This window comes from Columba livia, chromosome 27, assembly GCF_036013475.1.
Source record: "Columba livia isolate bColLiv1 breed racing homer chromosome 27, bColLiv1.pat.W.v2, whole genome shotgun sequence".
Taxonomy (NCBI): domain Eukaryota; kingdom Metazoa; phylum Chordata; class Aves; order Columbiformes; family Columbidae; genus Columba; species Columba livia.
The window spans coordinates 1,232,126-1,247,139 of NC_088628.1; the positions used below are offsets into that span (position 1 = coordinate 1,232,126).

A 15,014-nucleotide genomic window follows, 5' to 3' on the forward strand; every position below is an offset into this window, starting at 1 on the left:
GTTTAGAAAGAACCAGGAAAATGGTTCCAGAGGAAACTGGCAGCGCCGTCGCTTCGGCTTTTGGGGGTTTCTGTTACACGTTCATGTCGTTTCAGAAAGAAAATCAACACGCACACCAGCAAGGAGCAGTCTGTTTATTACCCAACATCCCAGAGTATTTATTATCCAACCTTCCAGAACAAAGATACTCTCCTTAAAGTGCTTTTTTTAACATTTGTAAATGTTTTTGTGAGCAGCTTTGTACAGAGGCCGCTCTCCGGGTCCCTTCAGCCTAGTGCTGGGTTTGCTGGGCAGGTCTCGAAAAGGCGCAGAACATTCACCCTTGGAGGAGGGAAAGGAGTCCTGGGACTCGGCCAACACTAAACTTACTCAATCCCAGCTACCGCAGGTAACTCCTCAGCACATCTGTATCCACGCAGCGTAGAGAACGAGCATTGACAGCAGCACAGGCCCCTGTCCACACTTGCTGTCTACGCCTCTGCCCTTCCAACGGGTTCTTGTAGCGATTTAAAGAAAGTTGCTGTTGTAGAGAAGACGCCGGGTAACCGCAGCGAGCGTTACTCACAGCTCTCGCACCAGAGCGACGGGCAGGGCAGCTGAGCACGGTTTGGAAAGCGAGTCTGGCTGGACAGACGCTGGGACGGGAGGTTAGTCCTGCTGGACTCGGAACGTTTCGTAGTCTTCTGGAATGGTGTCTGAAGAGGGCGAGATGAAAGGAAACAGAGATTAGAACTAGGAGTGAAAAATAGAATAAGCTGCTGCGTGACATCCCGTTACAGATGCAAGAACAAATTATTATAACGACTTGAAAGCAAAATGGCAATTTGCTTGTATTTGACTTCGTATGTATTTGACTTTGCAAACGAGCTCACCATTGCAGCGGTAACGCAGGTTTGACCAAATAATGTTCTCCTGGGAGAAGCAGAAGACGCCGAGCCGTCCCCCTCGCATGGTCGTGTCGAGGACAACTCCAGTGTCTGCTACGACTTCAGGGCCTTCGTAGAACCGAGCTCTAGAAGAGAACAAGCACATGTAGGACACAGACGGGAGCCTGGCACACCCGTGTGGACATGGCTCCTCGGACGCTCTCCCTCCTCTTCACCACGGGGACCAGAGACGCTTGTTTTGTGTGTCAAACTTATCTCAGCCAAGCAAAGGGAACCAAACTGCTCACCTGATGTACCCGACCTGAGGCCGGTGCTGCAGGAACCAGCGGTAGGACGTCTTGTCCTTCCAGCCGGAGTTGCGAGGGTCTTTCCAGAGCAGCTTCACCTGGTCCGTGGTGTCCCCCGTGTGCCACAGGGAGTTGCGCAGATACTCGCCAGGGCCGGTTTTAGATTTCACTGCCTAACGCGGAGCACAGACGGGTCAAACGTCTGGATAAAGGACCGAGCGAGCGCAGCTGCTGGTCCCCAGCGGCACAGCAAAGAGAAAGGCAAAAATCCACTACCCAAAGCTCTTTTTTCAGTGACTTTTTTACCTTCAGCTGAATTCCAGGTTCTGCTACTGCCCGGAAGGGGTTCGCCTGCCAGTACGTCTGTTCCATCTGCTTCCACATCACCACGTAGAAGCTGGAACTGTCCTGGTAGCCGAAAATGAAACCGGCATAATCGTCATCTGTGGCAGTGTTGACGTGGAACGTGCCCTCAAAGTCCACTCCATTGAACGCCGTGTAACCTGCAACCGGCAGGAAACAAATACTCTGTTCTACAACAATACGTAGACCCATTTCTTGCCAGACTCAGCTGGGGCTGGTGGACTTTGCTGAGCCAAATCTGAAGATTCTGCCTACTACAGAAAATGTTTTCCCAGGAGGTGGATGGAATCGTAAAGTGATGTCTGAAATACTTAAACTGTGCACTTCTCAGTGCAGCTTTTTTATCACAGAGGGTTTTTCAATAGGATAAAATAAAGGGCCTCACCTACAGCCAGGCCGGGATCGCTGTTCATGGTCTGGACAATCTCCATGCCCTGAGAAAGATGAATGTTGACTCGTTAGCGCAGCTCCAAGCGAACTAACTTGACTCTCGTTATGGGATCAGGAGAGGTACAGCAAGGGTGAGACTCAGATAAACCTGTGGAGTCTTTCTATTAAAACTGCGCCCAGTTTGGTCCAGGCTGGTTCTGGAGCAGGGTCCTACCTGGTTGAGGACAATCCAGTTGGGGTCGATCTGCGCGTCACCCTCGGGGTCCAACACAACGGTCTGGAAAGCCCTGAAGTCGGTGAGCGTCACCTCAGCGTTCTCTGGGCACACGTCGATTCTGTCGATCACCATGTCTCTGTCAAAGTCGTCTTCACAGAGGTTCCCCACCCCATCGCCTGCGAGCGGGACACAAGAACAGGAGTAACGAGGTTTCACTAATTAGTTTCTCCTACCCCTGGCACCTGAGGTTTGCTCAGCAAGCTCTTGGCTCGCACAGTTAATGGCGTTAAGACACGGTCAGAGCTCTGGTAAACTCGGCTTTTGTCAGTTGTAAAGAAACCCTGAGGCATCTGCTCGCAGAGGTGCTGTGAACAGAAGAAACACCTCAAGTTGCAGATACTTCTGGAAGGGAACTTCTCCCAAATCTCATCCTGATCTCAGGGTTACTGGAGATGTGAAAAGCTGTAAGACCATCTCAAGTCAGGACTAAGGAGAATTTGCTTCCTGCCTATCTCTAGAGCCAAAGTGAGGAGCGTTTGGCCACCAGGAACGGGATCTCTCCCGCAGAGCGGACGCGCAGCCGCTTCTCTTACCGTCCGAGTCTTCCTGGGCAGGGTTAGGGACGAGCCGGCAGTTGTCAGGGCCTGGAGGTTTCTCATCTGGGATCCCGTCATTGTCGTCGTCATCGTCACATTCATCCCCCAGCCCATCGTTGTCTGTGTCCACCTGGGAGCTGTTGGGCACCGTCGGGCAGTTGTCCCGCGTGTCTTGGTGACCGTCCCCGTCGCTGGCGGAGAAAACGACAGGTCAGGGTTGAAAATCAGCATGCCGTGCTTTTCTAGGAGCTGGGACCCGCACCAAGGCAGCGCTTGGGGATTTCAGCCTGGGGAACTCTTAAAGCTGATAGTGACACAAATAATAGATGAGAAATATTCCGGTCAAACTGCCACCGGCAGGTTTTCTGGGATCTAAAGAAAATTGCACTTCCCTTAAGCTCTGTCTTTTATGGGCTAAGGCTGAGCCGGGTTGCCAGGGCGCTGCCCAACATGCACCTTTTCCCCCCTCCATCCCCAGGATTTCATGGAACCTAAGGGTAATTTTTGCAGCAAGCTCTCACCTGTCCTGGTTGGTGTCGCAGACATCTCCCACGAGATCGTGATCAGTATCTTTCTAGAAAAATAAAGGCATAATAATTTAAACTTTCCATAGATCAAGAGGCAACAAAGAGAACAGTGGGAGAGCTCCTTTGGTCCAATTTACGGATCGCCCTGTTGAATTTGAGCAGCGTTCTCTCTGAACACAGATGAGTGGGGTAGGAAGAGAGAAGCCCAGAGTGCAACGTGTCCTCTCTGGCTTGTTCTCTACCCCAGGACGTTTGATCGAGGGACAGCGTTCTGTTCTGCGCATGGTGACGGTGAGTGGCCTCAGGCAGGTGACACAGCGTTGTCTCGAGTGAGAGAAACGAACCCGTAAGACGGCAAAACCGGGAGCGTTTCCTGACCTGATCTGGGTTGCTGACGGTTGGGCAGCTGTCACACACGTCTCCTACTCCATCGCCATCGCTGTCCTTCTGGTCTGGGTTGGGGACTCTCTGGCAGTTGTCCGTCGGGTTTTTGATCCCTGCAAAACACGCAGAGTCGACCCGTCAGGGCAGCGCGGCCATTGAGGGCTACGCAGCAAAATCTCTCTTGGATGTAAGATGTGGCAAATATTTAGGACAGCTGAGTTCACATAGCATCAACAATTTCCATTTTTGTGTACATCTTATGCCCTTTAAATTACATCCTAGCAGCTATGGAGGGAGAGATCAGCAGCAACTGATCTTAAAATGTACCCCGGATATCTATATAATTATAAAATAAGTCAAGGTTAATGTTAGCTATTTGACATGGAAGATATAGTCAAGGCTGTTTCAGAGCCCGAGCAAGGACAGGACCTTAGAATTAGCAACCTGTGTGACTTCACTTCCCACTTCTCTGCGTTTACCCACCCAGCAGCACATCCTGCCAGCGGGGAGCTCCACACCCAAACAGCCCTGGCTGCACTGGAAATACGCTGTAAATAAACACGTGCGTCTCAGGCCAGCAGCACTTGTGATTTCTGGCTCCGTGCCCATCCAAAATTGAATCAGAGAGTCATACGATTGGGTTCTGCTCCTGTGGAGCTCCCGCCTCTGGCAGCTGGGACCTGCTGGGAGGGTCTCCAGCTGCGCGCTGAAGGGTTTTCACCTCCCTGAGGCTGCTCTTACCGTCTCCGTCCATGTCATCGTCACACTCATCTCCCCTCCCGTCGCCGTCGATGTCCCGTTGATCGTTGTTCTTCACTTGGCGGCAGTTGTCACACGCGTCACCGAAGTTGTCCTTGTCGGCGTTGCGCTGGTCGGCGTTGCGCGTGTACACGCAGTTGTCCTGCGGGAGAGAGGGACGGGTTAAAAGGAAGCATTGCACGCTGTGACCTCGAAATTCACGTGGCAGGTGGAGGCAGCTGCTCTGCGGGACCTCTGGGTATGTTTAGGTATGTCAGGGTAAAAATGAGAATGCGAACCTCAGCGTTTAAGATCCCATCTCCGTCAGCGTCGTCATCACAAGCATCTCCAATCCCATCCCTGTCTGCGTCCTCCTGGCCGGAGTTGGGGACAGTCATGCAGTTGTCCTGGAAGAGAAGCAGCGAAGGGGCTGTTGCGAAGCTCCGCGTGTCCTTTTGCTGGAGTTCTGAAGGTTTGGGCCGAGGCCTCAGATCCAAATTGCCTAATTCTCCTCAGGCGTCCCTCCGGGAGACTGTTCCCAGCAAAACACGGGGCAACGGCACCTCACCTTGCGGCACTTCTTGTCAGAGCAGCGTTGCTTCTCATCGGGGACTCCATCGATGTCCGTGTCCTTCCCGCAGACGTAGCCGTTCCCTGCCCAGCCCACGAGGCACTGCAAGACAGCATGTCCGCAAAATGAGGCTGCCAGCGAGTCCCCGGTGGCCGTTCTGCCTCCAAAAGCGAAGGCTTTACAGGAGAACCAGCGCAAAGCACTGCAAATCCAGGTGTGCAACGCTCTACGGGAAGAATATTGTCTGGAAAAAACAGTTAGGCTCTAAAAAGCATTTTAAATAGCTCGGATACAAACTCTGCTTGTTCCTGAGATTATAAAGACAGATGCAGCAGCAGAGTAGTTTGGCTCCAGCAAGCTGCGGAACAGCGCGTCCCCCGCTCAGCTGCGTGCGGCGTTCCGTGATCACACACTTGTAGCACTTCAGGCAAAAGAAACCCAACCCAAACAACCAGACAACAGCGGGTCTGAGGTGCCAGGAGCGGCACAGTTCTCCAGAGAGCACCCAAAGGGACCCTGCGGCAGCTCGGCTGTCGGGGCGAGGAGGCGCGATCTCCAGGAGAGGGCAGTGGCAGACCCGGGAGAGCGAGCGCGGCGCCGGGGAACGCGGAGCCGGCCCCAGGACGGCGGCTGCCGGGGGGTTTGGCCCTTACCACGCAGGAGATGGACCCGTCGCGCTCCACCACGCACTCGGCTTTCTCGTGGCACGGGCTGATCTCGCCGTTGGGGCAGCGTCTCACCGACTGGCTCTTGCAGCCGGTGATTTGATCCCCGACAAAGCCGGGTTTACAAGCCCCGCACTTGTAGGATCCCTGCAAGAAATAGTAAGAGGGAGTTGATTGTAACGTGAGTCCTAGATTGCCACAGCAAACAAAGGCCCCGGAGCCTGAGGAAGAGAGATCCACATGCGCTTTCCGGTAATATTTACCCTTGTATTGATGCAGATGGAGTTTGGGACACAATTTCTGGCAGCACCTGTCTCGCATTCGTTGATGTCAGTACAAACCTGCCCAGGAAAACCAGAGCAGACGTTAACTTTGTTCCTAGGCAGAACCACATCAGGTTACGGACTCAGGGCATCACTAGTGTTAAGCAGAGCCCCTGACACACCTCACTGGGACCCCACAGCTCGAAGTTTTCCTCCAGACAAGCTTGACCTTGATCCCAGCACTAGTTCTGAGCCCAGACGAGCTGTTCACCCTCTGTGCCCGGAGCTCTGAGCCCAGCAACACAGCTCAGCGCTGCGCTGAGAGCAGCTCCTCGCTCAAATGGGCAGAACATGGAGCAGGAAGGTCAGAGGCTGCGTCCTGTGAGCAGCCAGCAGCTCTCTACATGACACAAGCCACATGCCTGCCCTGCTTTGGGCAATGTATTCTTATACACCATACTAAGACTATGTGGTTTATAATTGTTTTCACTGTAATCTGTCTGTAGCTGTGGGGGCTGCAGGCAGAGGCAGCAGCTCTGCTGTGTCCCAGGAATAAAGGGCGCCCCAGGCTGGCTTCACAGCCACAAAGGCGCTGAGACGTAACATTCTGTCCAGCCTAAACTCAGCAGAGGCGCGGGCTTGGACGGAGGTTCCTTTGCTGTGATGTGCCAGGACACCTGTGGCGAGTCCCTCGCTGCATCCCACCGCTAAACCCAGGAATCTGGGACTTCCCTCCCGTTTCTATGAGGGCTCCAAGAGCTTTGAATGATGATTACAGAGGGGAAAGAGTTAACGGCTTCTGAAGGAGACAGAAGCATTTGTGGGCCTTACCTGCTTGTTGGCCCTGGCATAGGCCAGTCCAACCCCTTCGACTGTTTGGCCGGTGAAGCCGGGCGGGCAGGGGTCGCAGCGGAACCCGGGGCTGGTGTTGATGCACTGGACCTTGGGGAAGCAGGGGTTTGCGTTGCACTGCGAACGAGAGGGAGGATTTCTGTGCGGCGGGCTCGCGCGGGGCCGGCAGCTCGCAGAGCTGGGCGAGACCCAGCCATTGCACTTTTATTTTGAAAGAATCAACCAGAAACGCATGGAAGTTCCTGGCTTTCCTCGCAAGTGGAAAATGCAGCTTCCCCAGCTCAGTTGTTCTCCCAAGTTCCAGTATGTGCAGACAAGTAAAACAAATAATCTTTCAGGACTAATTCTTTTTAGGTGACATCAATTGCCCAGGCAAAGAGCTGGCTTGGCCTCCCACCTCCCTTCCTGGCGTCCCTGAAGCCAGAGAACTGGATCATTTCTGACACTGGTTTTGAAAGGCAAGAACAGTTGTTTGTTTACTACTCTGGGAAGCGATTGTCTTTCCAAAACTGCTATTAATGCTTGATGTATTTCCTCCAACACTCTCATTTTCACTGAATTCTTCTGCGGAAGATGCGTTCTTCTGGCAGATGCGTTACAGAACAGAGCGGTTCCCACATTTGGGTGACTAACGGATTATGGTCAATCTCAAAATCTCTCATCAATCCTTTTAACTCCAGCGGGTTTTGAAACCGAAACGCTATAGAGGTGACACGGCTTTGAAAGACAAGAGCTGCTGGGTGGACTCAGCAGCGAGCACAGGACTGTGGTTTGGAAACCGCAGAACTGAGGAGTCTCGGGGACGTGCAGAATTAATGGTTGAGTAGAGTAAAGATCTGATCCACACAGAGAGGAAACTTGATGGGATGCCACACTTTCCAAAAACAAAATTAAATTAAAGAGTATCTGCCTAGCAAGGTTTGATTTAAAGGCAGGAGTAAAGCCACATGAGTAGTGTGGTAAGATTTATTGTATAAAGGACTATTCGGGAAGCATTTGATTCTGTTCCACACATAATAAATCTTATCTCTAACAACTCAGCAGCCTAAAAGCAGCTCAAAAGATCGCAGGACCAAAAGGGGCTGTTCTGGTCTCCCAAACTCACCTTCCTGTGTGGTACAAACCCAAAGATTTATTTAGTTGGAGCCTGTGTATCTTCCAGAAAGAACTGCCTAGCCAGGGTGGATGTAAACCCAGCACTGAACAGAGCTTAAGGGAGGCTGAGATTTACATTTCCTTCCCACGAAATGATGTTTCTGTTGAATTCAGCTCCCGGGGGAACCGCGAGGCTTTTCTTTACAACCACGCTACAAACCCACACCACTCCAAGAGAAACGAGCCGGTTTTATAACATCCAGTCTGTCCCGCTGGGTTTTTACCTCGTTGATGTCTGTGCAGTGGGTCCCGTTGCCCGAGTAGCCCGGGGGGCAGGGTCCGCAGCGGAACCCGGTGCCGGTCTCGGTGCAGGTCACGCCGGGGAAGCAGGAGTTGGGGAGGCATCTGTTGAACTGTGTCACGGTGATGACGGGGCCCGTGGCCTCGGTGTGCATGCCTGGGGGGCGAGAGGACGTGAAACACAGAGCCGTCGCTGCCCATCCCCACACCGGGTTCTTGGCTTTGTCCCCATGACCTGACCCACAGCACAAGAGAATTCACCAGATGAATCCGTATGGGATGAAGAACTTCACTGAAGGCCAATTCAAAGCTGGGAATGAACTCTCCCAGGATCTAGAATTGTCACGAGTCTCCCACACCCACTACTGCAAGTGGCGAGGACACGTTTTCCTCCCAGTTTCTCCAGCTTGAAAGCCCAACATAAAACATGTGGAACGAAACAAAACCAGAACCAACACTCTACCACCAGCAGCAACAAAACCCTCACTGAAACAAGGCCTTCGCTAGCCACTGCTCTCTCTGAGAAATCATTAGAGAAGCACACGAGTGCTGTGAGTCACGTTGTTCAGTGCCCGACTGAAAGGCTCAAAATTCTACAGTAAGGAATACGGGAGGAGGACTCGTATAACGCAGAAAAGCAAGCGGGGAAGGCAGAAATCAAGTGCCAGAACGTTGGGGACAGCTTTACGAGCCAATTATTAAAACAATTGCTGTGGATTAATGTGTTTCTGTGCTGCGGCTCCCCAAAGCTCAGGCTAATCTCTTTTCCAGCAGAGCTACAATCTCTCCAAATGCAGAAATGGTTACTGCTCCACCCTCGGAGCGCATTGGCAAATCATAGAGCATCTCCACGAACCGCGCTTGCTGAAAGATGAGCACTTTAAGGCTACTTCTTCACCCTGTAATAGCTTCAGCTGCCACGGAACCATGAGAGCAGCATGAACACCCACCCATGCGTGCAGAATGTCCTGTTAAAAAACCCCACACTTTGCTAATATTGAGTATTCCTCTGTGACACTCAGGTTAGTTGTGAAACACTCAGGTTAACTGTGAAACAAGCTCACAGGTGGCATTTCACTACTCGTTTGGACACGGGGGTATGAGGGACTTGGAGGAGGCGGTTGGACACAGGACTGGGCTCCGTTACTCACCACAGGCATCGCACTCCATGACTGTGTTCTTCAGGAATGTTATCTCCTTAATCTATAAGAAAATAAGAATCACCACTTAGCCAAAGGCCGAGTTCTGCTCCCACGCAAACCCGCAGCCCCACTGCCAGAAACCGGGTGGCTGAGACCGCCCAGCTGCTCACACACAAATCCACTCTTGCCCCAAAGTCCGCGCTGCAGGTTTTCTGCAAGCTGAGGGGGTTTGTATTCCCTGCTCTCAGTCACTCCCCGCCGCAGTGTTTCCATAGGCTAACTTGATAACAGATGCAAGAAACGCTTGAATACACAGAAACAAGTGTCATAAAGAAAGAGGAATCTCCTTTCCTGGGGGTCTGTGCTGCAGAAGGGGCTGAGCAGCAGTCCCGGCATCCTGCTCACCTGCAGCCCGGGCACTGCGGGCCAGGCCAGGAGGAGGCTCCTCTGAGCCACTTCTGCAGATACAGGAATGATCCCTGAGGCTGCTGATGCCACTGGAGCCCTAACGCCCTGGAAATGTAGAATCTGTTCAGGAAAGCTCCTCCCTCCAGACTTTGACCTCCTCTAGGCTCCTGTTCTTCAAGCTTGCTTGGGCAAAGAGAGAATCAGTGCAAATCAGTTCCTTTGGTGAGGAGAGGAATACGGGCAGGCCCGGGGAAGCACGTCAGTCCCAAGCCAACATTTACACAGCTCTCCAGCACCTCAGCAACCCCAGCGGCGTCCTGTCCTGCAAACGCCTTACCGGCCATCTACAGCCGCTGCTCAGGACCGCGCTCCCGCACCCTGCGGACCACTATTAAGTCATTGCACTTTGACAAGAGCTCCTGCCCACGTCTCAGTGCCAGCTCCCAGGTAGGAGAGCACGTTTCCATTCTGTGTTAGATTCTCTCCTCCCTCCACCACAGCCTGGGGTTGTGTATTTTGAACAGTTAATACAGAGACAGATCTAATCCCCACAACATCTGCCATTAGAGCGGGGTGACAGAGAGCAGAGGGGAGAGCTGGGAGCATGGCTAACGAGTATCAGTGATTCCTTTGTGCCGAGAATCCTTCAGCCTTTGGCTCGGGAGGGCAGATCTGGCCTTTTATTGTCGTGCCTTTGCCACCCTCATTGCCAACACCCCGAGGTGCTGAGTCAAGGAAAAGTAAATTTTAGGAAGAAATGATGAACTGCCGCCTTGGCTCTGCAGGGGGATTGCAGGTTTGGTTTTTGAGTTTTCTTGAAAGCGCTGTTGAGAAAAAGGCCACGGATTTAAAAAAAATGAGGTGGCAAGAAAGAAAGAACAAACTAAAAAGCTGCGTGGAGAAGCAGCGCTGAGCTGGAAGGGAACGCTGGAAATCATCGCGCGACGCTGCCAGGAACCATGTCTGACCTGATTCCTAGTAAACACTGGGTATTTATGCAGCAGCCCGAAATGTGAGAGTAGCTCAACGCAGCAGATGTTTTTGCAGATAGAGGCCGCCCGGTTTGCCCTGGCACCCAGGCCCGTCTGCCACTGCGTTATCTGGCAGGCAGAGGCTGCCGCCCTCAGCTGCCGCAGCGGGCAAAGGGAGAACAGGACCCTTTCTATACTTCAAAGTGTTGAGCAGGCAAACCAGCATCTCCTCGTTCAAACGGGAAAAGATCTAAGCTCCAAATTCCCCCAGAAACGACTGGAGCCAGAAAGGCTTAGGATTAAAACAACAAGAGGAAAGAGTGAATGCAGAGCTTGTTTAGGCTCCGTACGACTTCCCTTTCCAAGACCCTAATGGATGGCTGAAAGGTCTCTGCCATCTTCCAAGTTTGGACTCTCTACTGATTTCACGCGCCCACAAGACCAAGGAAAAAGTGACTTGTTTTTCCACTTCAATATATACCCACCCCGTGTGCGTGCCTTTTGTTTTGGAGTTCATTATGTACGCTGGTTTTCAGCAGCAGGTTTTGGAGTTCAAAGGAATCCACTTTGTGCCAGAATTACGGATCTGATTGTGAGACCACCTCTTGATCCCGGTCTCCAGAGCAGTAACTCTAGCGCTCCCTTCACCTGAAGTGCCCCTGAACTCCAGAACTCGGCAGGTAGGGCAGAGGACCCAGCGATCTCTCTTGTGCAGCATAATGGAAGGAATGAGATCCCCTCCTCACTTACCTGCTGCTTCAACAAGTCCCGAACTTCCATTAGCACACGGTTAGTTTCTCTCATCTCTTCCAGCATTTCTGGCCCGACTTCACCTCCTAAGAAAGCCAAAGTGGTTGGGGAAAGAAACACAGAAGAGCCATTAGCAACACAAACCAACTGATATTATTAACTTCAGCTTAATATTCACCATCCAGACTCCTCCACACCAGTGCCTGGCTGTTCCTAACTAGAAGCTTGTTCGAATTAATGGAGATTTGCACGCGGGGTAGAACTTGCTCTGGGCAGGACAGCGATAATCAGCTTTGCCTGCCCAGTAGGTACCAGTTACCCCTCAGCAACCCAACCGGCCGGGCAGCCTGGCACCGCGGCCGCTGTTCCTCTGGCGCGGCCTCCGCCGTTCACACATGGGAAGGTTTTGCTGCCAAAAGAAGCACATTAATAATTCAGCGCTGGGGAAGCTGCTGCTCTGCGCCGGGTCCCTGGCAAACGTGCTGCCGAGCACCAGCTGCGGCAAACCGGCACCTCGGCCGTCGCCTCGCCTGGTCTCGTGGCACCGGGGTTTTTCTTGCCGGGGACGGGTTCTTTTTGGGGAGTGGGAGTTTCAACCTGGCGTGTGGTGGCTTTGGGACACAAAGGACACATCTGCTCATCCACGCAACACTGCAAAATCCCATTTAAGCTGCACTGAACTAGAGGATATAAATCATCTTACAATGTCATCTAGGGCAGATTAACATGACTTTTCCCTCCCATCTGTAGAGTCCGGGCTTGCCTGCTCCTCTGAGACATGCTAAAATCTGCTCTACACTCCAGCTTCGCTCAACAAGAATGAATGGAAGCAGCTCGTTGTTTCTAGAATTATGTAAGTTTTAAGAAAACCTGAACCATTTAAAACCACTTGGACACCGAGTTCAAGCCTGGTGACCTCCTGTCTGCCCTGAGAAAGTCCAAGCTCATTCCTCTAGTTTTCTCCCTGTTAATCAATCCTCTCACAGAAGTCACAGCCGGCCCAGAGTGCAAGCAAAGCTTGGTGAAGAAAGGGGAAACGAGCTGGAATTTGGGCTCTGCCCCCTCAAACATGAGGAATTTGCCGGTGCCGCGGGTGGGGTGTGAACCCAGGCTACTGATTTAGGACAACTTGGGCATTCTTGTGTGACAAATGAGCCCGAAAGCCTCGCGGGTCGTCCCCACCCAGAACCAAGAGGACTTTGTGAATATTTGTAACCTCTCCAAAACATTTTGGTTTGGGAACTGAATTGCAAGTACCACAAATGTGTTGTTCGAAGACAGAAAGACTGAATTAAGTGATGTTTCTTATTTTCTTGAAAACAAGGAGCTTGCACATGGTTTCTGACTTCAAAGGGAGGTTTGGAATAAGCTCTGCACAAAGGCTTCAGGCAGCTCCTATTCCTGGGGAAGATTTTCCATCCCTAATAGCATGATGTAATTTCAAACAAAAGTTTGGGGGTTTTTTTATTAACATTCAGGTTCCCAATAACGATCTGACCACTCAGGAGCGCTTTCCAAAGGAAATCTGTGCACTCGCACCATTGCCATGACTCCTCCTGCACTCGTTCTGTCTCCGCCAGCAGACACCAGGGTCTCTGGGACACTCGGAGCTCCCAGATCCTCTTGGAGCTGAGGATCCAGAGAACTGGAGCTTTGGTAATGAATTCAGCATGACCACGCTCCTAAAGGTCGGGATTGCCCAGCCCTGTGTGCACAGCAGGGAGAACATCCACAGGACATTCTGTATGACCGGGGTTTTATCCTCCATCCCATGCAAAATGCAGATTCATGTGAAGCGTCTCTTGTAGGTCATCACAGAACACAACTCGGTTTCCAGCTGCCCCAGAATAAATGGGTTTATTTAAAAACACTTCACTGCTCAGGAGGGGAACTGGGGAGAAAATCTGAGACTGGACACTGAGACAGTTCAGCTTCAAGTTTCATATGAGACCAGAAAATCCCTCAGCACTGGGATTCAGTAGGTGCAGTTCACTGTTACCTTCTGCCTCACTCTCTCCAGCAAAATAGAATTTTCATAAGGGTCTAGAAAGCATACGAGCCCAGAAAATATAGAGATAATTAACATTACTTACCTATTCTTCTCTGCTGACATGATGCAAAAGGACAGGAGAGGCAGAGGAAAGCAAAGGCTAGAGCTGCGATCATCTTGCACTCCCCGGGCGCTGTGGATGTCCCGGCTTCTCCTGCAGCGGGTTTTAACCTGCAGGTTCGCCTCTGCTCCCCATTAGTGTCTGTGGTTTGCTATTTATGAAGTCGCATTCCTTCCTCTGAAGTTCTCGTTCTGTGATGCTGGCCGGGGTGGACGTCATTGCTGGCTGCTGCTCCGGCGAGCCTTACAAGAGTAAACAATATGAGAAACTCATCAGGAGAATACTTTCATATTTTTTTTTTAGACCAGCTTGCACCAAAATAGGTCAGAAAATTCCAGAATTAAATGGATTCTTTGGGGATTGTTTTTTTTCTTCATGGACACAGGCTCGGCAGATGATTCATAGCCCCGTCCCGCACAGATTTTCCTTCTAAAACTGCTCACAAGATCACAAAAGCGACATCTGGACTTCACTGGGGCTTCAGAAAAGGCTCTTGAAACTCCCAAAAGACAGTTTCACCACTCGCACCCGGGGCAGAATTATTGAATCACCTTCCAGCTCCAAAGAGGAGCTACCGCATCCTGTTTCGGAGAGGGATGGGGCAAAGGTACTGATGTTCTTCTTCCCCCCCCAGGCCTGTGGAAAGGAAGGACGCGGGGCAGCAGTGACGGCACGACAAGAACCTTTAGTCTCACTGTAGCATTTTCCACCAGTCAGTCTCCATCCAGCACTTTCCACCAGCAGACACAGCGCGGATTGAGAAATCCACCTGGAACAGCCAAAGGAAAGCCGCCCAAAGAAAACCTGCGAGCTGCTGCATCAAGGAAATCGGAGTGAAACGGTGAAAAAGGTTAGTCTGCAAACGAGCGAAATTCTTCATCACACGTTCACACTGTTTGGCTGTGAAATCTGTCAGTCACACAACACCCCTGGGGACACAGACAGGAAAGCCCCAGGAAACAGTAGCTCAGTCTTTAAAGTGTCAGAGCAGTGGGATCTCTGCCCATTTACATACAGATTTTCTTTCTTCTTTCTCATTTTGACCTCAGACCTCCCGTGTTCAGGAAAACTTCCCACCCTGCGGCCGTGCACAGTTTTGGAGGCAGCCGGCTGCAGTCTCGCAGGCGCTGGTGAGCAAGCATGTGCGCTAAAGTAAGCAGATAAATACTATTAGCTTTCTATTATGAGGATGTGGCAGCAGACAGATTTTACACTTTCTTGCACCAAGCGAATTTATACTGGAAATTAATTTGCATGTGTTACCTGGGTACCAGCACCAACTGGCAGTTCTGCAGTAGCTGGAACGGGTAGTTCCCACAACTGGTAGCGTGGTGACAGAATAGTGCTTATTGTTGCTCACTGATTCTATTAGTAAATGAAATGAACCAAAGCGTATTAAATCCATATGACACCCGTTTTCAATATCTGAACAAACTGAGGCAGCAATCAATGTATCTTTACATTCTTCTAGAAAGCCAAAGCTTTAGCCTGAGACAG

General features: G+C 51.5%; 1 protein-coding gene across 1 annotated transcript; it reads right to left on the reverse strand.

Annotated features, from left to right (window-relative positions):
* Positions 1–119: 119 nt before the first annotated feature.
* COMP (cartilage oligomeric matrix protein) lies at positions 120–13,741 on the reverse strand. Its single transcript, XM_021291622.2, has 19 exons — positions 13,500–13,741; positions 11,407–11,492; positions 9,287–9,338; positions 8,120–8,292; positions 6,720–6,857; positions 5,889–5,966; positions 5,614–5,772; positions 4,958–5,062; positions 4,689–4,796; positions 4,393–4,552; positions 3,646–3,764; positions 3,262–3,314; positions 2,738–2,931; positions 2,142–2,320; positions 1,923–1,971; positions 1,481–1,677; positions 1,175–1,347; positions 873–1,012; positions 120–695 (listed from the first exon to the last, which is right to left on the reverse strand). Exons 1-19 carry the CDS (start codon positions 13,570–13,572, stop codon positions 649–651), a joined length of 2,283 nt encoding a protein of 760 aa, XP_021147297.1. The 5' UTR covers positions 13,573–13,741; the 3' UTR covers positions 120–648.
* Positions 13,742–15,014: the final 1,273 nt, after the last annotated feature.